The sequence below is a fragment of the Chiloscyllium punctatum genome, chromosome 45 (assembly GCF_047496795.1).
Source record: "Chiloscyllium punctatum isolate Juve2018m chromosome 45, sChiPun1.3, whole genome shotgun sequence".
NCBI classification, from domain to species: domain Eukaryota; kingdom Metazoa; phylum Chordata; class Chondrichthyes; order Orectolobiformes; family Hemiscylliidae; genus Chiloscyllium; species Chiloscyllium punctatum.
In genome coordinates this window covers 13,571,711-13,592,601 of record NC_092783.1, presented here as the reverse complement: position 1 = coordinate 13,592,601, position 20,891 = coordinate 13,571,711, and the positions used below count along the sequence as shown (strand labels likewise).

The 20,891-nt window shown below is 36.9% G+C and overlaps 1 protein-coding gene across 3 annotated transcripts in view; it reads left to right on the top strand.

Moving 5' to 3' along the window:
* Nucleotides 1–20,584, top strand: part of bltp3a (bridge-like lipid transfer protein family member 3A) — a 125,088-nt gene extending 104,504 nt beyond the window's left edge. Inside the window, exons 16-21 of one of the 3 annotated variants that reach the window (XM_072563302.1) lie at nucleotides 998–1,173; nucleotides 1,512–1,662; nucleotides 3,535–3,791; nucleotides 5,863–5,971; nucleotides 8,658–8,824; nucleotides 13,941–20,584. In XM_072563302.1, the coding sequence (XP_072419403.1) occupies nucleotides 998–1,173; nucleotides 1,512–1,662; nucleotides 3,535–3,791; nucleotides 5,863–5,971; nucleotides 8,658–8,824; nucleotides 13,941–14,057 (977 nt within the window). In that variant the 3' untranslated portion in view covers nucleotides 14,058–20,584. Of the gene's footprint in view, nucleotides 1–997; nucleotides 1,174–1,511; nucleotides 1,716–3,534; nucleotides 3,792–5,862; nucleotides 5,972–8,657; nucleotides 8,825–13,937 lie in introns of those variants that run through there. The other 2 variants (XM_072563301.1, XM_072563303.1) reach the window with 2 other exon arrangements.
* Nucleotides 20,585–20,891: the final 307 nt, after the last annotated feature.

The window sequence follows — 20,891 nt, the reverse complement described above, 5'->3', positions numbered from 1 at the left end:
GTTAATTTCCATGAGCATTTTTGAACATGAATCACTGGGTACAACTGTATTAGGATACACAGTTGATTTTTAAAATGAAGCTTTGTCCTGTATTATTTGTGCGGGATGTCTAGATCAATTATGATACCCAATGTTTCGGGCAAAAGCCCTTCATCAGGATTTATTCCTGATGAAGGGCTTTTGCCCAAAACGTTGATTTTGCTGCTCCTCTGATGCTGCCTGAACTGCTGTGCTCTTCCAGCACCACTAATCCAGAATCTGGTTTCCAGCATCTGCAGTCATTGTTTTTACCCAATTATGATACCCTCCTACGCTTCCACTGCTGAGTTACACTAATTGTATACAGATCATTGTTGCAACCTGGCACCTTTTTATGAGCCTCCTTTCAGTATGTTTGTCTACTGACGTTACACCACCATTCTTTATTGTCGTGACCTTCAAGTATAAATGAACAATCATTTAGGACATCAAAACTTGAGTAACCGTATTGGATCTTATGATCCCTATTCGCTCACCATTCACATAACTAAGTTATTAATGTGTGATTAAAACTATATTTTTGAATGTAGAATTGCAATAGGATTGCTGACTCCTTCACATTGGTTCCCTGGCTGCATAAAATCTCAGTTTTGGCTACTTGTGTGTAGCTATATCCAAATTGATTAGAAGAAGTTTTGTTATACCATTCTTAAAAAAAAAAATCTCCTCTTCATTTTGAGAGACTTGGAATTTTGCAGATGGTCTAAAGAGTTAATTGAAAACATCAGTTTGTTCAAATTCAAAGGATGGCGGTACTTTCTTGCTGAGGTTCTCTAAACGTTTGTAGCCTTTGGAACTTTGATTTCATGGAAGAGAAATCCTCTTGAGTCTAAAATGTTAAGCATCACGTGTTGTTAATGGTTTGTGCTGTTTATTTGCATTGAAATTTAGAGTAACAGGTTAAATAATAATACTTCAATTGCACTGTCGTGTTTATTGTTGGATTTCTAATTCTTAGAATCTGGACAGGAATCTCTTCCCCCAGACAGCAATATTCATACAGCATGTGAAATGGGCAGTAATCGGAGTCTACCAGAATGTGTAGATGGAGGACATGGAGCACAAGGTTTTCATAAACCTTCCACAATGACAAACTCATCAACTCAAAGTGAGGATGATTCGAATGCTGAACAGGTGTGGGTCTACTTCAATACAACTTTTTACATTGGTATTTATCTTGATTGAAGTTTTGTTCTTGGTCATGATCGCGGATTTAAGTTTTTTTTTAAGTTGAAAATATTGAAAATTTGGTCATACTGTAGGGAAATAGCAGAAACAGGTGGCAAATTGGATCCTTTTTAACAGACCAAGTAGCCACCTACTGTGATGTATAATTCTATGCTTAAACTACCACTGACCGAATACTTAGCAACCTTTGACAATGGAATGAATATAGAATTGCTTGGTGCATGGTTCAAGTTCTTCATGTACATTTTTAAAATTCACACTCTGATTTGTTGCTTTTTTTCCAGGCTTCTGTATTGTTGCTGAAGGTATTTGACTTGAATTGTGGAATTGACATAAAAGGTGATGATCTTTTCATTGGTGTTCAAGCAAAAGAAGTGATTCCTGATCAGCTGGGCAACTTGGGAGTGCAGCAGTTTCTAAGTAGCCGTACAACTGGTGAGAAGCACGAAGCAGAGTTGCTGTTAATAATTCAATTAATAGTAGTTATGGTAACTCAATCTTCTAGTAATTTTATTAGAGCTCTTTTGATTAAGTTACAATTCTACTCAGGAGCTAAATCAAAAGGGAAAAAAAATGACAGGGTTTTACTGAAAGATTCATTGTTCATCTTCTATGAAGCCATTTATAATTGTAGTTGGAAGGACAAACCTTCATTCCCAACATGGAAGGTCGATGGTCCTCCTTCTGCATTTCTTCTTTGAATTGAAGTGACCACTTGAATTCCTAAATCTTCTGCAGAGTGAAATAGTTTCACAAAGAAGTTTTATATCTTCAGCTGCTTCATCAATGTCCTTCCTGCTATCATGTCAGAAGTGGGGATGCTCACTGTTGCAATAACTTTCAGCATCATTCACGGTGGCTCCGATATTGAAACAGTCTGTATCCAAATGCAACACGACCTGCACAATATCCAGGTTTAAACTGGCAACTGGCAAGTGATATGCCCACCATACAAATGCCTAGCATTGACCATCTTTAATAGGAGTGAATCTAACTATCTCTTTACTGGCATAACAGTTATTGCACTTTTTTAATATCAATCTTAAACATAAAATTCTTAATGAATAGTTTGTTTACTTGGCATTTAACACTTATTCTTTGCTATTCCACTTCATGCAAAGCAACAGTAAACATTTGCTTATTTGGTATGAATTTTTGGTAAATTTGTTAGGCATTCGGATAAAGCTGTTGGCTATGGAGAAGTAGTTCACATTAAATTGCTCATTTTATAGAAAGAGCTCGCAGAAACTGAAAAAGATCTTGACACTGAAAATACCCAGAACCTATTACAAAACAACACAACACAAGGTTAATTTTTAATTTCCTTTTATTTAGGTTGCATTACTTCACACAATCCAAATTGTTCATTTTACTCTGGAATTATTTTTGAATATTTAATCAAATTATGTCACATATAAATGAAGGGGGATGTTTGTTGATAGTATGTTGATTGTTAATATGATTATCTTTTGTATATCTATTGCACTTGTTTTCAGGTGAATTAGCTACTGTGACTAAATATGATTTGGAGATGCCGGTGTTGGACTGGGGTGTACAAAGTTAAAAATCACGTAACACCAGATTATAGTCCAACAGGTTTAATTGGAAGCACACTAGCTTTCGGAGCGACGCTCCTTCATCAGGTGGTAGTGCCACCTAGTGTCCGCTACCACCTGATGAAGGAGCATCGCTCCGAAAGCTAGTGTGCTTCCAATTAAACCTGTTGGACTATAACCTGGTGTTGCGTGATTTGTGACTAAATAAATATGATTTTAATGTCAACTTCAGTGATTTAAAGTCTATGCCTACTCCACATTTGGAAAGATATGTATTTTCATGTTATAAGCAGGACAAGCTTTCCAGGAGATCTTATGACACATGTCCTGGGATCTTAGCCAGAGCTAGTGCCTTGGGAGACATGGAGAGTTCTTAGATTAGTTAAAGGTGCACACATACAAACTATTATCAGTAATGTCAAATCCAGTGATTATCACTCTTAGTGCTGTTATCAATCATTTAAGCTAAATGTTTATTCTGGCTTTCCATACAGAAAATCAGTTAGTCCCTTTTTTGTTCTTGGCTCTATCCTGCTAGCTTGACAAGTTAGTCTTCAAGTGGTCATCTGATTTCCTTTTTGAAGTCACCAGTCTATGTTCCTATCAGAGTTCCAGGTCATTGCATCATAAACAGTGATGGTCAGATTATTTTAGCTTTATTAAACATCTCTCTCTTCAATCTAATAAAGTTCTGAAGCATTCCTTTTTACAGAGAGATTTTTCAATTTTTTAAAACTTTTTTTTTAAACAGGTTTTCAGAAAGCGTGCTCTCTGGAGTCCAAGAGAACCCAACCTGCTGTGTGTTTGAGATTTGAATCAGGTCCCCACTCAGCAGTTCTCTCTCCCCTTGCTGTCAAGAATGGATTTCTGGAATTCCACATCAATAATTACAATGCAGAGCTGCTGATGTCATCTCTCACAAATCTGGGCCCGTTCTTGGAAGATGAGACCATTCCAGAAGTGATTCCAATGAAGATAGAACTTTTTAACTGTAGATTAACTCTGAAGGTATGAGACAGTTATCAATTAAATTATTTATTTTACTTGAAAGGGAATCAGAATGATTCCAACTTGACATTACACGACAAATAATGGAATTCTATAATCAAAATTCCAACAGAAAATCATCCAGCAGGTGCAAGTATTGAGTGTCATCAGCGTCCCAAAAAAAAATGGTTCTGCCTTGCTAATCGTTGTGCATGGGAAATCATGTTTCACAAACTTGATTGAATTTTTTGGAAAAGTAACAAAGAGGATTGATGAGAGCAGAGTGGTGGCTGTGATCTATATGGACTTGAGTAAGGCATTCAACATGGTTTCCCATGGGAGACTGGTTAGCAAGGTTAGATCTCATGGAATACAAGGAGAACTAGCCATTCAGATACAGAACTGGCTCAAAGGTAGAATACAGAGGGTGGTGGTGGGGAGTTGTTTTTCAGACTGGAGGCCTGTGACCAGGCATGCCACAAGAATCGGTGCGGGGTCCACTACTTCCTTCATTTATATAAATGATTTGGATGTGAGCATAAGAGGTATAGTTAGTAAGTTGCAGATGACACCAAAATTGGAGGCTTAGTGGACAGTGAAGAAGGTTACTTCCGATTACATTGGGATCTTGATCAGATGGGCCAATGGGCTGAGGAGTGGCAGATGGAGTTTAATTTAGATAAATGTGAGGTGCTGCATTTTGGGAAAGCAAATCTTCGTGGGACTTATACACCTTAATGCTAAGGTCCTGCGGAGTGCTAGGCGAACAAGGAGACCTTGGAGTGCAAGTTCAAAGCTCCTTGAAAGTGGAGTCGCAGGCAGATAGGATAGTGAAGAAGGTGTTTGGTATGCTTTCCTTTATTGGTCAGAGCATTGAAAATTGGAGTTGGCTCTATTTTGAATTCTCTTGAAAAATAACAAAATGTAATCTAATTTAGCTAGTAGAGTTGGGCTTTTTAAAGTAGTTCCAAAAAGGACTCCTAACTACGAATCAGACATGAGTCAAAGGGCAAATAACAAGTTTTTAAAAATACAGAAAAGACAGTTGGGGCTAAAGCTTGTTACTCAAATGGCAATTAGTTGAAGTGATGTTCATAGGAATCTGAATGGGAACCACTGTTGTTCACATGAAGAATGTAGAGTCTAGGACCAAAAGTTACGATTTAAAAGGTTTTACGGATGACACTAAATTAGGAGTTGTAGTCAAGACTGTGATAAAATGGAGCAAGACATTAAACTTGATCAGTTAAAGCATTTGTCAAATGACTTGAGTACAGCTAAGAAAGATAGTAGAAAGAATAAGGTCACACAGACCTTGGAAATAAGTGTATAATTTAGTTACAGTAAATAACCTCTAGGACACAGATTCACAAATCAAAGTTGTGATTCCAGATTAATAAGACCTGTTGCTTAAGCAGGAGTGAATTTCCAGAGTGTCAGAGTTGAAAAGCAGATAAATTATTTTAAGATTTTGTCAAACCTTGGTTTGGACCACATCAAGTACAGTGAAAATTTTAGTCTCCATTTTATGGAAAAGTTGTGAAATAGTGCAAGAAAGGCTTTATTAAGCTCCCACAAGAATTGAGAATACCCATCAGCAAAAATTGAACTGTCTGGGTCTCATCTAGATTCTGGAAGAGTTTGATGTTTCTACTTGGTGATTTCAAAGCTGGGAGAATAGATACTACTCACTGATAAATTCAATAAAGATAAATCAAGAAAAGCTTCTTCACCCAGACCTTGATTAGATTGTAAGACACTGTGTATATTTCGGAGTAGTTGTGGTGATTAGTTTAAGTTGTGTTTTAAGGATAGATTAGTTAAATTCGTGAGGGAGAAAGAAGTGGAATATTATGTTGATGGAGTTAGATGAAGAGGGATGGGAGAACACTCACATGGAATATAAACACTAGGTTTGACTGTCCTTTTTATCTAGTGATTATTAATCCGATGAGGAAATTGTAGTAAAATTGTAGTAAAATCAATGTATACTTGGTACTGCTTTACAATCTGCTTTTTTCTGTAAATTTAAACCAATGAGCATTATTGGAATATGAAATACTTACTTGCGTTAAACTCTTCTTATGAAAAGGATGATGGCCCACGAATATATGCAACATCTTCTGGTCCTGTACCTCTGCATCTTGATGTTGATCGCCTTATGGTTCAGCGGATTGATGATGGGACTTTTTGTATAAGAGGTAAGTCGTTAACTTTTTGAATCTAGTCTGTGTGCTTGAGATCTTTACATCTCTATCCCTATTATCTACACTTGAATTAGTTACTAGAATGTCCAATTGAATTGGACTTGGTTTTTGTATACACAAGTGAAAACTTAATTAAGTATTGGTATTCTCAGAAGTGCATTTAAGTGGCAATGTTAATTTAGAAAAAGGCAGATGTTTGAGCTGTGATTGACAGGATATGCAATGAACAATTTTAATCATCGAGCAGAGAAATTTAATATTAGGAGTTTGAACATTCTTCCTGTATATGCATGGGTTTCCTGTACCTGTTTCGGTTTCCTCCCAGAGTCCAAAGATATGCAGGTTAACTGGATTGGCCTTGCTAAATTGCCCATGGATGGACAGGCTACATGGATTAGCCACAGTAAATGTGGGGTTAGGGGAGAGGGTGCTGTCTGGGTGGGAGGCTCTTCAGAGAATTGTTGTGGACTTGATGGACTGAATGGCCACACTATAGGGATAGTTGGACATGGAGGTGAAAAGAGGTGAGCTCAGTGCTGGATCGGAGTGGGGAACTTCATTTTGGAATAGAATGCTGAGGTGAAAATAGTCTGCTTCTGTTTGATATTATCAGTCAGAAATGTACACAAATTGTCATGGCAGTCTGAAGGTGGTGGCTTTGATCCAGTAATATTGCATGTAGGGAATTAAACACCAAATGTTAGATAAACACATAACCTGATAGTGGAAACTGTTGAACCATTGAGAATTAATTATACAGAGATTTGGAACTGGATACATAAGCAAGCTTCAGGCTATTGTGCCAACAGATTATTGTGGCTAGTGGTTTTGTTTTCAGAATGCTGGCAGGTATTACGCTAGAGATGTTCTTGCTATAGTCAAATTGCTGAGTAGAGCCAAGTGAGGGCAGTGTTGCCAAGCTGGATGGTATCAGAGTGGTGTTAAAGGATACTTTGGTCAACTGTGTTGGGGGCTGCAAGAAAAGAGAGTAGCTGTTACATTTACGATGGACTGCAATTTGTGATCTTTGTTGTCACTTCAGTGTTGACTCTGGTGAAAAACTGGAGAGAATCACGTTGGCGTTTAAGGGAAACTGGGTTCATGTCTTGAGGGTTGGGCTGCAGTCAAAACATGAAGCAGTTTGGAAAAGAAGGGTAGGTTGGAAATCTGGTTGTCTGCATGATGGAGGAGATCAAGGTGTATTTGTTTTTGAAAGAGAGGCGTCAAACTGTTCTTTCGAAATGGGGGAATCTTTACTTAATATCAAGGAATTGTTAACGGATGAAAAGCCTAGATATTGCTATTCTTGTCACTGATCGTTGCCTTCAGGATAGGAGACCAGTAGAAATTGCTGGCCTTCTCAGATAGTAAGCAAATAGCGTCTTGGTTGTGATAAGGAATTGATTAATGTAAAAACATTCATAACCTCCTTTCACATGCGAGATATATTTCAATGATTCACAAATATCCACTACCTTTCAATGACTAGAACATTAGAATAATTGTAGTCCTTTATAATTTGAAGTCTTGTGGTATTTGTGTGGTATCATTAACTAGTATTTACCTTACCAATTATTAGAGGTCTTTAATGTGAATTAATCAACATTTTCCCTATTTTCACTGAAAGAAAAATGGTTGATCAGGGAAATAGTCGTATTCGATTCACTGCAGCCTGTGTTAAAGCCCTCAATGATTTTTCATTGTTTAATTCTTATTTCAGTTTTGAATTATGAACTGGAAATTACTGGGGGACTTTAGGACAATTCGTAAAAGGAGAAGAACAGATCAAACAAGCTTTGTTTGTGAGACGTGGCCTGGAAGCTAATTGCGAGCTGATCCTTGATCAGAAAAGTTCTAACATATAGAGTAACCTGGGAAAAGCATTATGTTCAAGAAGTTGGCTATTAATGAAATCAATTCCTGGGGATGGATTCCAAGTCTGGAAGAGACCCTATAATTCAAGCAGACAGTGGTTGTTGAATGGTAATTGAGTTGGTCAGCCTATCAAAGTGGAACTAGAATTTTAAGTTTCTTTTTCAACTTTGAGTAGTTTTGAGCTGCTACTGAAATTGTATTAAAAGTTGAAAGCTCCTTGCCTAATGTGATACATTAGGTTCTGACAACTCAGTAGAAAGCTGCGTTTGAAGTATTGTTGCCTTTGTTGGGTGAACTGAAGGTAACTTTGATCAACATTTCGGGAAAAGCAGCCATGGAGTCCTTTTTTATATGCATGTTAAACAACACTAGTGAAAGCCATTGAGTAATCTGGCCAGTTTTGTTGTTTTGCTTGTCCCCTAACTGTATATTTATTTATCTACCTGTCTTTCTTTTGTTTTGAATGAGAGCTAATGGGTTTAAAGCAAAGATACCTTTCAGCTTGTCATGTTTGGTTTTCACTTTGCTAAAGTTAGTGTGTATTTAATAAGTAGTTAAATGCTTTAACTACAAAACCAATGTCTAGAAACATAATTGTTTGCAAACTCTGGTTATGAACCGTTGGAGTAACTATTTGGGGAGGTCTTTGCTATAATTTTACTGTGTTGCCAGTGCAGAGGCAGAACGTCTGATTTGGTTCACCTATCTGTCTCCATATTGTAACATCTAGTATTATTAAATTTAGTTTGTAATTTGTGGTGTTGGTAGTTCTGATTTTTTTTTTTGTTGTTACTTCCTGTGTTAGCGTTGCAGACAGATCAAAATGAGCCAGTATTGACAAAATTGGAGAATTATTTGGTCACCACTGGATCACATCAGACCCAACTTGGACCAATCAAAAATAGGGGAATGCAGTCACTCTCTGAGAGCCAGAGTCCATCAGATCTGGGCATCAGCACCACCAAGGACATGGTATGGATACGAAGTCATATTTAGTTTTTTTAAATTCTTTCACAGGATGTGGGTATTGCTCCCCAAGCCAGCACTTTTTACTCAACTTCTATTACATTAAGAAGGTGCTACTGAGCCACTGCCACTAAGCATGCATTTTGTTTCGTGAAGTTATTCCTATGGATTTTGCAATCTTGTAGGATTTTGACCAAGTTTTACAATAATAAATTTCCACTTAGGAAAGACATGAAGGGGAACCTCAAGGGTTTGCTGTCCTTGGTGAGTTGTTGCAATGCATCTTGTGGATAGTACATGCGAGACCCAGTGTTTTTTGGTAAAAGTAAACATTTATAATGTGGATAGTGTCCTAATGAAGTTGAGATTCTTGTATTGTTGGAATTTTGCTCGTGTGGAAAAGATGTCATCACAGCCAGTTTTATGCCTTTGGATGGTGAGAGAAGGTGGGTCACTCTCTGTACAATGCTTGGAAATTGTAGCATTTGTGTGGCTGACTCAGTTAATTTTCTGCTCACTGGTTACTAGGTGATGGGAAATTAGTGTTCTGCTTCACTGAGGTCATGCATTGGAAATGAAGTCCTGCTACTCCTGGAGATGTCACTACCAAAGTTAATGAATTATTAAAAACTACACAGTATTCAAAATTTAGTTGTTTTTCAGACCCAAGTAAGTAGAAAGCATGGACCAGGTTTCTGCATTTGACTAAAATGACTTTATTACAAGTAAGTTGATTTGAACTGCAGATAAACAAGTATGAACTGTCTGCGTTTAACTTCACTAATTAAAACATAAATCAACTTAGTAAATGTCCTCCCTATGCACATACAGACCGGTTCAGATGGACAGTCAAATCCTGGGTGTTACAAAGTGAGGGAAAGACCAGCAAGACTGCTTCAGTGGACAGTGTTCACAGGGTTTGCTGAGATAATCCTTTTGTTGATGAGACCTCTGGATCTCAAACTTACTTTTTTCTCTAGGTACTTGTTTACATGTGGCACAAGAAGGCTCATTTACATTTTTATAAAGGTCTCTGACTTAATAATTGAAAATCATAGCAACTGATGACGGGAAATAAACAGACTATCTTCAAGCTTGGCAATGCTTTTTATTTCAAAAGTCTGATGGCTTCTGCCCCAAATATTTACACCCCACGCTGCTCTGATACTGTGGGCGACAATCACATTTTTGCAGTAGGACTTTGTCATCAAATATTGGTCACCATTTCACACACCATTCAGCTGCTTGTTATCAGTTAAATTTCCATTCACACACAGCCCTCTGGCTCCAGCTTGTTTGTAACTAGGCTTTTCGCACTGCATGAACCAACAACCATTTACTAATTGCTCACAATCCGTATCAGGTAATGTTTTAAAAAATTGCAGTAATCCTTCAACCGCCTTTGGCTTTTAAACCAGTTATCTTCTCATTTTGGTCCACAATCAAAAATAGAGAGGAATAAACCAATACAGTGCTTATATTAGATGATAGTCATGTTCGTTCTTGTTGCATGCCTGACCAGCATTAAGGATGTCTCCTCCCTAGAGGAGATTAATTTGGAGTGGGAGGGGCATGATCCAGTTGTTATGGTCTAACAGGAGCCAGGAATAGCCGAGGAACTTTGAGGAGCCAGTGTCTAATTTAATAAGAGCTCCCAAGATGGTCATGACTGGATTGCTGTTTGAGCAACATGCTAATTGTGCTAAACAAATTAGAATTGACTCTGTGGCTTGTAGTAGACAGCACTTTGACTCAAAGGATGCTAATAAAGTACTTAAGGGGGAGGGAGCTGCTTTGTTGGAATGAGCTCCATTATTTCATACTGAGAGCAGTTCCTTGGTAAAGTGACAAACTTGAGCTGAAGAGAAGATCTTAAGTTTAACAGATGAGGGAGAATTTAAAAATCCAAAGAAATAGTAAGACCGACATAGTTATTTGATTTTTCTTTTCAAAATGTAGTCTGTGACAGGAACAGTGCATCGGTGATTGGGATAAAATCAAGTGGTTATAAACTTAAAATTGACAGTGCTGTTATCTGAATGTGGGAAGTCTTTCTAACCAAGATGGATTAATTATTGACTCAATAGAGGTACAAAAGTTGGATCTGGTAACAATTATGAAGATGTACTAGAGTGGTGAACAGAGTTTAGGATCTCGCTATTCCAGAATACCATGCATTGACAAGAGATACAAGTCGAGAACTTGGGATTGGTGCTTAACTCTGAAGAATGACATGACAGTCATGAGGAAGGACCTTGGCTAAAAACAGCAAGAACAGCATCAGTATGGGTGGGGTGAGCAATAACAAAGGGCAGAAAAGATGAGTGGAAGTAATTCATTGTCCTCAGTAACTTTTATTTTTTATTATAACTATTTGCAGTAAAGATGTTAGAGTAATCATGGGACTTGAATCTTGACATGGGCTTTAGAAATAAAACCAGTTTAGATGAAATGTTCATGCAACATGTCCAGTAAGTAGTATAGTAAGGCCTCTATAAATCAGTATTAGGTTCTTTTATATCCTTATACAAAAATGCAGTACTTTTCAGGCCTGAGTACCACTTTCCATGTCCTTGCCCCAACTCCCACAAACCAGGCCTTTTCATCATGTGGGCTATCACAACCAACTACTTGCCAACTTATTATGGTCACCATTAACTGATGTTAATTCTCCCAGACCCATTAACCATGACTCATTCCTTTTGTGTATACATATTTATAGCTGGGAAAGTAGGAAAGTGGTAGAGAGGCTAAATAATGTTGCGAAGTTGGTGTGTGGGAAATTGTAAAATGGGGAAAGCATTGCATGGTCTCTTTAAAAGATGGGGTTTTTCGGTGATTAGAGTTCAAATGAATGTCTGTGAACTGCTTTAAAGTTTGTCGGAGCAGAGAGAGCCTGTATTGAAACATTTTTTATTGAAAGACCAAGTAGCAGTTTTTAACAAGATAGTCTTTTTAAATTTAGCCAATTTAAATTAGGCCCCCGGCTACTAAAAACCTATTAAATTTAAGTCTGATGGTTTTGACAGCCTAGAACCAAAAATTGATAGGTCATCAAGGGCATAAATGGGTATTTGGAAAATTAGGAGAGGGCCAACTGCCATCTGTTAAGAGATAACAGCTCTCTGCTCTTAGAGAAAGCACCACTTTTTTACCATGGTACACCGCGGCACACCATCTAAAATTCTGAAAGAAGAATCTACAGAGAGAACTTCCTGATGGAAGGATCAGTGGAGAGGACACAAAGTTTGAGAAGCTGTGTAATCTGGCTGTAATTTTGAGGGGCTAAATTCTATTGTTATATAAGTGGAACTTGTATTAATTGGAAAAGCATGCTATTAGAATCTTGCGTTCTTTGGGAATAGTTAGTAGTTAGAGGGGGATTGTTTAGTCTGTTAATAGTTTAGTTAATTTGTTCACTGTTAGAGTTGGATAAATTGTCATTTGAGGGTTGTAAAATGAGCATCCGGGATCTCTTACTTATGTACTAGGTTAAAAACCACACAACACCAGGTTATAGTCCGACAGGTTTAATTGGAAGCACACTAGCTTTCAGAGCGCTGCTCCTTTATCAGGTGGTTGTGGCACTCCTAAAGCTGGTGTGCTTCCAATTAAACCTGTTGGACTATAACCTGGTGTTGTGAGATTTTTAACTTTGTACACCCCAGTCCAACACTAGCATCTCCAAATCTTGCCTACTAGGAGTTGCTAACTAAACAGATTACACCCCTTCTCACACTGTTTTAACAGTTTACAGGGTGAGGTGCTCCCCTTTGGGTGATTTGATTTTAGTTCTCAGAAGGGAGGCTAACCTCCAGTTTATAACAATAATTATGCTCCGTCTTTACAGAGGAAGATGCAAGGAACCTCCCAGAGATCCAAGGGACTTGTAAAAATGAAGTGAAAGAATTTGCTAGTTTAAAAAACATTATGTAATGATCCATGCCCCAAAGTGTTGAGAAAGGTAGCTATCAAAATTTTCATCTTCCAGTATTCTGTCAATTTTGGAATAATGCCTGCTGGAAAATGTAATCTCCAAGTTAAGAAAGGAGGGAGAGAGGAGAATGTAAATCATAGACCTGTTAGTCTGAATTCTGTAATTGGGGGAATATTCAAATCTGCTTTTTACTGGACACTTGGATGGGGGTTGGTAATCTGGCCAGAGTCAACATGGATTTATGATAGATTAGAATTGTCTTTCGCTAAAGATTGTTGTAGCTCACTCATTGATGTGCAGCATGGAAATTTAGGTTTGTAGATAATAAAGATGAGAAATATGAGGATAGTGCAGGAAAATGGCATTTAGGTTTATCGGTCATGAATCAATATCTATACTGCATAACAAGAGAATATTAATTGGTCAGCAAGTGATGGGTTGAGGTGTTGCCTTTGTTCTTGTTAATACTGATTGACAGTTAACTGCTAGGTTTGTTTGAAAACTCAACGCAATTAATCAGTGATAGTTATTCATTGATCAGGACATTGGTTTGCTTTCCAGGGCAAAGAGTTTTAACTAGCTAGTTTAAAATGTAAACAAACCAGGAGGTTAACTGTGAATCGTTGCATGGATGCATTCTGCACAGTAATGCTTCTCTCATTTATAACCCACTTGCTGGGGTCAATCATCAGTTTCCTGTCATGCAGTATAAATGTTAGTTTTTCCCTTAAGTTGATGTTTCTTATTAATTGCCTGGAGTACAAGACAAAGATCTCCAACAAAATGTCTTTTCACAGCAATAGGCAATTTTACATGTTAAGAGGTTATTGAAAGAGCAGGTGTGACTATTTGTCTGGCTATAACAACAGAAATTCTGTTTCATACAAGACAAACCTGATGCTGGTAAGACTGTGTGCCTGCTCTGTTTTTCCGTTAGTAAAATTCCAAGTACTAACATTCAAGCTAGAGGGAATTTGGTGTTCAAATGTGCAGTGATGGCTTGCCTCAACACCAAGTGTGGTTTATGCAAAGTCCATGTCCTGAGAAAATGTAGATTGTTAACACTGTTTCATTGTTCTAGAGGGCAAGGTTTTAACACTTGTTGCATGTTAACACTTCTGTTGCTCTGACTCTTCCAAGTTGATTAATAGTGCTCATTACTGGGTATTTTTCTGTTTCAAGCAGAATGAAATCCTTAGGCAGGAACTTGCCAGCATGAAGGAAGCTTTGACCAAGGCAAATCAAGATCGGGAGAGATTGCTGCAAGAAGTCAAGAAACTGAATCCTGACTTTAAGCTTTGACAGTGACTACAGCCCAGCATACTGTTGCTGCTGCTAACAGGGCAAACACACACTGATAAGAACAAAGTATTTTCTGATTGATTGTTGGAAAGATCAGCATAAAACTTGAGTTACCGAGTGAGTCCAGCAGCAATGGTTACAAGAGCAAGGTCTGTCAATCTGTGCAGAAGAGACCTTTCTTGAGTTCCAGTGATATTTTGTATTAATTTGTCAAGATGGCAATATCTTGGTTGTTGCACACAGCACTTTTGAAGTGTGATTATGGTGGTTATAAGATTGCACTATAACTTCAGATTGTTAAATTGATGACCACCTTTCCTTTTTAAAAAAAAAGCCTGGAATAAATGGGTTGCAAGTATTACTGCTTGAGGCCTCTGATAGCAGCAGAGTTTTGGTTGGTGTGTTTGAATGAAGAATGGAGAGGAATGTTGAATTAGTAGCGTGTATAACTGACTGGGAATGTTGGTTTACTCTGATACAAGCAACTGAATGATACCAGTATTGTTAATTCAGGACCAGCAAGTTAACTAAAGGTGCATCTTTGTGACCTTGTGCTCCCTAATTTATATTCTGTGTATATATTAATCACATTTTACATAAGAGCTGGTTTATAAGGTCCTTTTGAAATCACTTGCAACCTCTGACAACTGCCATGCAAGTATGCTTTTGGAGAACTTGTGAAGCAGTTCCGGTGTACTCTTGGCTATTGTTGCAAATTTTGCCAGCAAAATAAAAACTAGCCAATGAATTTGAAACACAGTTTTTTTTTAAAAAGAAGAATATTTTGAGCTCTTTACATTGTTAACTTTTGGAGTTATCTCTGAGTGTTCCAGTCTTCCCAATTATGAGCAACTGTTGATGTAGACAACAATATAACTAATCTGCTTTGGTGAGAATCCCTTGTGAAGGGCTTCCTTTTGGGCTGGACAGCAGTATGTTTAAGGTACTGAATAATTGTTATGCAAATTGGTTTGCACTGCTTCATCATAAATCGTTTCAGCCAAATTTTCTTATCCACCATCTAGTTAATGATCATTGCACACTCCACCATGGGTAGGACCAATGATGGAAAATCTTGGGAAATCAGCTTCTCTACAACTTGACTTGTTGTAGCTTAACATTGATCAGGTTTCTGGTGTAATCCAGCATTCACACTGTTACTTGGTCTTCTCCTTTTTTGGTCTTTCTATTTTTTTTGCCCCCAAAAAAACTCTAGGTGCAAATGATCTTTTGTACTTTGATAAAATCTGCTAAAATTTAAATTTGACAAAATGCAACATTGGTACTTTGAATTACTTGTAACACTTGCCAAGTAAAACCAGCAAGCTAGTGTAAATAATTTTATTTCTAACCTCAGTGCTGAACAAATGTTGTGCTTGCTATCTGAGGTATAGCACACTACTGTCCAAATTTTTGCTATCCTTACACAAGGGCGTAAACATTTACATTGTAAAATAGGAAATGGTTAAAGGCAAATGTATGTACTGTACTGTACATTTAGGTACTTTCAACCTACTTCAGTCACTTCACTAATAATCTTTCTAAACATTATTGCTCATGATCCAAATTTCTTCATGGAAGCAAGTTCTTTTTAACCTACATCTCATTAGATACTCTGAATCGGTAGTTGAATTGTGATAACAGATGTTGAGCTTGACTTGCTACTCTGAATCTTTTGTTTGATACACGATGGCCAAGTCTTGACTTTGGGTACTGCAGTGCATACCCAACCCCCTTTTTTTTGATATCCACAGTTATTCCCAGAATAAGTTGCCATCTCAAATTGTGATTTTGTTTCTGTAATCTTAAAACATAACTGTTCAATGGAGTTAAATGAGACTGTTCTTTGTTTCCTTGGGGTTCTGAGAGCAGTGCATGTTGGAGTACCAACTTATCTTTTTTCAAAGATAAAAACCTACTAATCACCTTTGTAGATTAGTTTCTTTACCAATGTGGGCAAGTTAAATAGTTATGAATCTCTGAAATCAGCATTAATTGCTGCCTGAGCATTTTATGAAAATACAGCAGCACTCCAACCTCCTCCAGGATGCTTTGGGTTTTATCTGTTTCCAAAATCCTGGGAGTCAAAATTGCTCTGGCCAACAAATTGTATAGGGAACTCATTCTTGCAGGTAGTGAGACTTGGCCTAGTTACTGTATCCCCATATCCTGTCCAGAATCAGAACACCAGAATCTCTCCACTTTCATCAAGTTGAAGTAGAAATAAAGTTATTCAAACTTGTTCTATAGTAAGTGTAGGGTGAACTGCCTCTTTAGATGGACAATACTTGGATTAAAAGTTATCCTGAAGTGTATTAGGTGTTGCCAAAAAATGGCACCCTCTTATGAAGCACAAGACTATGATATGTTTGATTTCTGACTAGCTAGATATTCTGTGGTGCTCCTGCCTGCTCTGTTTCAATTGACTGTTGGTTGATTACACAATCAACAAATATTTTCAGCAAGTTTGGAACAACTGAACTTCTCACTACAGTAATTATTGACTTTTTTATTTTTGTCAGTTTATTACATTAGAGCTTCACCGAAACTGTTTTGTTCCACAATTAGTATTAAGTTCCAGGATGAAGCATTCCTTCAGATTTGAAGTGCCAACAAAATGTTTGGATCAATTTCCAACTGATGAACAATAGAAGAGGAAAGTCACTATTCGCTATTAAAATAAATGTGAGGGGGTTAGAGACAGTGACCATTTTTTTTTTTGTTACCTAATTTTCATTCTCGTACTACTGTAACAGGTACTGTAACTTAATTCGTGTTACATCACAATCAGAATTGGCAAAATATTTTTATTGTTTACGATGAAACAAGTTGAAGAATTTGTAACCTGAACCAATTTAGCAAACTGCGGATGAATTTTCATCATATTTTTGACTGGGTGGGGAAAGAAAGAAATGAGCTCCAGTGTGTACTCCTTTCTCAGCTTGACTCTAATGAAAGTGTGTGCGTGATGATGTTGGGTGCTGTGTGCTTCTCTAAGATTCCATAAAAGCTGAGTAACTTATTGACAGGTAATGTCTTGGCTCACATGAGTGGCTGTTTGGGTTGGTATTGGGGGGAATGTGGTGTTTGTGCTTGGATAGTGTGAACGTTATAGTGTTGTATTAAGACTGAAAGGATGCCGTGCCTATGTAGCCATGCTGGCTATGAATGTGTTGGAAGTTAAGTTTTTTTCACGTTGCACAATAACTACTTTAGATTATGTTTTTGTTCCTCTTTGCGGAAACCTCTTAAGCCCATGATCTCATTTTCCTATTCCTAGGGTGTATTTCATTGCTCAGGTGACTACAGAGCAAAACACTATTTTGGAATGATAACAATGTTCTAATTTTCTTTGTTGCTGTCCACTGTCCATTCTTCCACAAATAAGCTGTTTCTAACCACTGTGATTTAGAAGTGGGACTTTTCAGCTTGGCCATACTGAATACAAATTTCTTGTCTTTTTTTGGGGGGGGTATGCAGTACTCTTCTATAAAGCTCAGCTTTCTGTTACATTGTTGAGGTGAAGAATCTTGAACAACTAAATTGTGTTTTAGAACTGAGCTGTCACTACTTGAGCTCACTATTTGAAGTAGCGTGCTCTCCTGACTGCTGCAGTGTAGTAAATAAAGGAGACAAAATCTCTAACTAGATGTTAGCCAGTTGTCACAGTTTTGCCATTTTTTTCACTTCAGATTTGAGTTGCATTCCCACACTGTAAATCTGCTTCTCATCTGAAAATTGAGCTGGATAAACCACCATTCTCTATCCTGTTACTCATAAATGAGGTTGGAAATAGCAATTGCCATTTACATTCATCAGGCTCAATCTGTGACACTGAAAGAACTAATTAATTTGATAAATAGATTTATGAATTTCTTTTCTTTTGTGCAAATTCAGTTTTCTATATATTGAAGTAAGCTTAAAAACATGGACATCATTGTCTACCAAGAGCTATGTAGTCAGGATTGGAAGATGCAACAGCTAACTTTGAAATGCACTTGCAGTTTGTTGTCTGAATAAGTAACTAATCTAATAGCAGTATTAACCACAGTAACTTGCAGCCAGTGGAATTTCACTGGTTGGAACCTCCTGGTTTAAACCAGTGATTTTGTATTAACACTGAACAAAGTAATTTTTTTCATTGTGTTTACATTGTGCCTGATAGCATATTTGAATACTGACTGTGTAAGAAAGGAGTGTCTGTTTCAAATCTTAAACGTTAAATAACAAAGTAGTCTTGCCAACTTGAATTTATTACTGAACCATTCTTTTGTTACTTGGATTAAATCCCAGATGTGGAATACAAATACCGTCTATTTTTGTAATTCATCTCTTTGAACACAATTTTTTGGCTTTGACCTTTTGTTAATTTGAAGTTTATCTGTTTCCAGCTTTTTCTACTTGTAACTAAAAAAGCACGAACTTTGAATACGTAATTATTCTGTTTTGAGCAACTTGTAAAGTGAGTACTTACTCCTATTTATTAACTATAGTGGCTTTGAAATGCTGATTCCCAACTTGGATATGAGTCACTCTTTTCTGATTTCATTTCAACAGTCCATGTGAGGCAAAAGAGCATCTCGCTGTATTTGGTATTTAAGAGTGTAAAATATCATTGTACTAGTTTTTTCTTTCCCGCCTGCAGTGCAATGTAAAGCTTTACATCCTTGACTATTGCACTTTGTGAAACAAAGTTGTTGGTGGATCTCTTAATGAATCATTAATTGCTTGGTGTGAAGTAAGACATTCTCATCCTTGACCAGAAATAATGAATCTGCCTTTAACACATCACTACTTCATTTTGTAGCATTACTGGTGTTATATTCTGTAAACGGGTCTCTGAATGCAATACGCGTCCATAAGTAACTTTTTAATCTCCATCAAAACATGCACAAGTCTTCATATTGAATTGTTTAAAATAACTCTCAAAGCCAAATTATTGTGATCTAAATGTCTCTTACCATCCATCTGATCTTACAACTTACCCTCTTTCCCCTCACTGGCACGACTGGCTACTTTTTTCTTTTAACTTTTTGTTCCTCCCTCAATTTGGAACAACATTTCCCCATGAACACTGAATATTGAAGAATAGTGGATATATCCCATGCACCAGCATATTCTGCCACCATACACTGACCTAGTAATACCACCCTGCTCTAATTTGTCAAGGACTTATGGATTATTATACTGATTTACTGGCAGTCAAAAGTCTTCTAAACAATGTCACAGCCAGGACTGAACTCTACTATTTGCTTGAGTGAAGTATTTTCTTGTGTGCATGGACTGAAATTTAGCAGAATTGTTTTAAATACTGCCACTGACTTTTGTAATCCAATGCTATATTATGCGCTATCTATACAAAAGCACAATTGATTTAGTAAATTTGAAGTGTTAAATTCTGACTTTCCTTCTATATGTCTTGCATATTAATTGTTGGTCTAGTTAATCCTCTCCAATATGTACAACTATTAATGTGTGCCACACTTTGTTTTGCTTTTAAAATTGCAGTTTATTTAAATTAGAACTTCATCAGAAAGTTTGAGGCGGCACAAACTACTTCAAAAAACATTTTAGTGAAATAAACCGAATATGTGCAAACATTTTGTGTCTCCTCTCAGAGACTATGTAATTTTGACATGCTTTTTGAAAACCGCACCAAAATACAAACCTCCAGTGCAGTGGCCCAAATGTTCAAACTGAGCTTGGCTCTGAGCATGTGGAAGAACTTGACCCCAAGACTCTAAACTTAAAATGCCAATCAAAATATGCATGTGTTTCAAGTGATTATTTTACTTTAAATTCCAGTTACTTTCTTCTCCTCTCCTATCTATTCTTTGTCCATCTCTCTCATTTTGCTAAATAATGTAATGACTTCACTGGGACAACTGCAAACTTTTTATTATTCATTTTAAATTCAGGTCAATTTCTCTCATTCATTTTTTTTTGAGATTTAGAACATTTAAAAATAATATTCCTGTGCCATACATTTGTAAAACTGCAGATAGAACTTGTATGATCAATTTTACTTCTTGCCCCTTTGATCTTTCTGGTGCTCTTTTACTGTGATTGTGGAAAGGATTGATGATCTGCTGTTTGTATTTTGATGATCATTTCTTGTCAGTACCAGAAGCTAGCATCTCTTCACTGTTGTAATACTGAATTTTTCCAATGCCTTAGTCTAGTGCAAGCAAATGTAGTAATGAAAACTTGTTTTAATCATTCCAGGTTTCATTTGTGTAATTTAACTGATGTACAGAAGTCTTTAGAAGTCACAACTAAATGTAATGTAAACAGCTGAAACTTGATTAAACCGTTTATGCTTGAGTGAAAGGCACACCCAACTTCTTGCTCAAAAGTATTTTCATATTGTACAGTTAAGAATGCATGAGCATTGCAACACTGTGGTAAAACTACCAGTAAAGTGGTTTAAAATGTGTGTTTGAGGCATTTATGTTGAAATTCTGTATTTTCAGTTCCACATTTTCAGTCATTATTATTATATATGTTGATGACTGACCGGCTGGCTGGTTCTGTGAATCAGTATTGTTAAATATTTTTTGAAATAAATTAACATCTATACATTTGTTTCTGGTTGTTGAAATAACTTCTTTAGTATTCATTAAATGTAACTGGAGTGCTCTTACTGCATAAGGTATCTTTGGATTGATGCAATTTTATTTAGTCAAACAAGCTTCCTGTTACATTTTATTTCATAAAGATGACAGATTCTGCTAAATTTTTCAAATGAAGGAAAAGTAGAAAAGGAATGAACAAGATGAAATACATGTGCCTGATTTGGTAATAACCATAGTTTGACAGGAAGGAACAGAAATT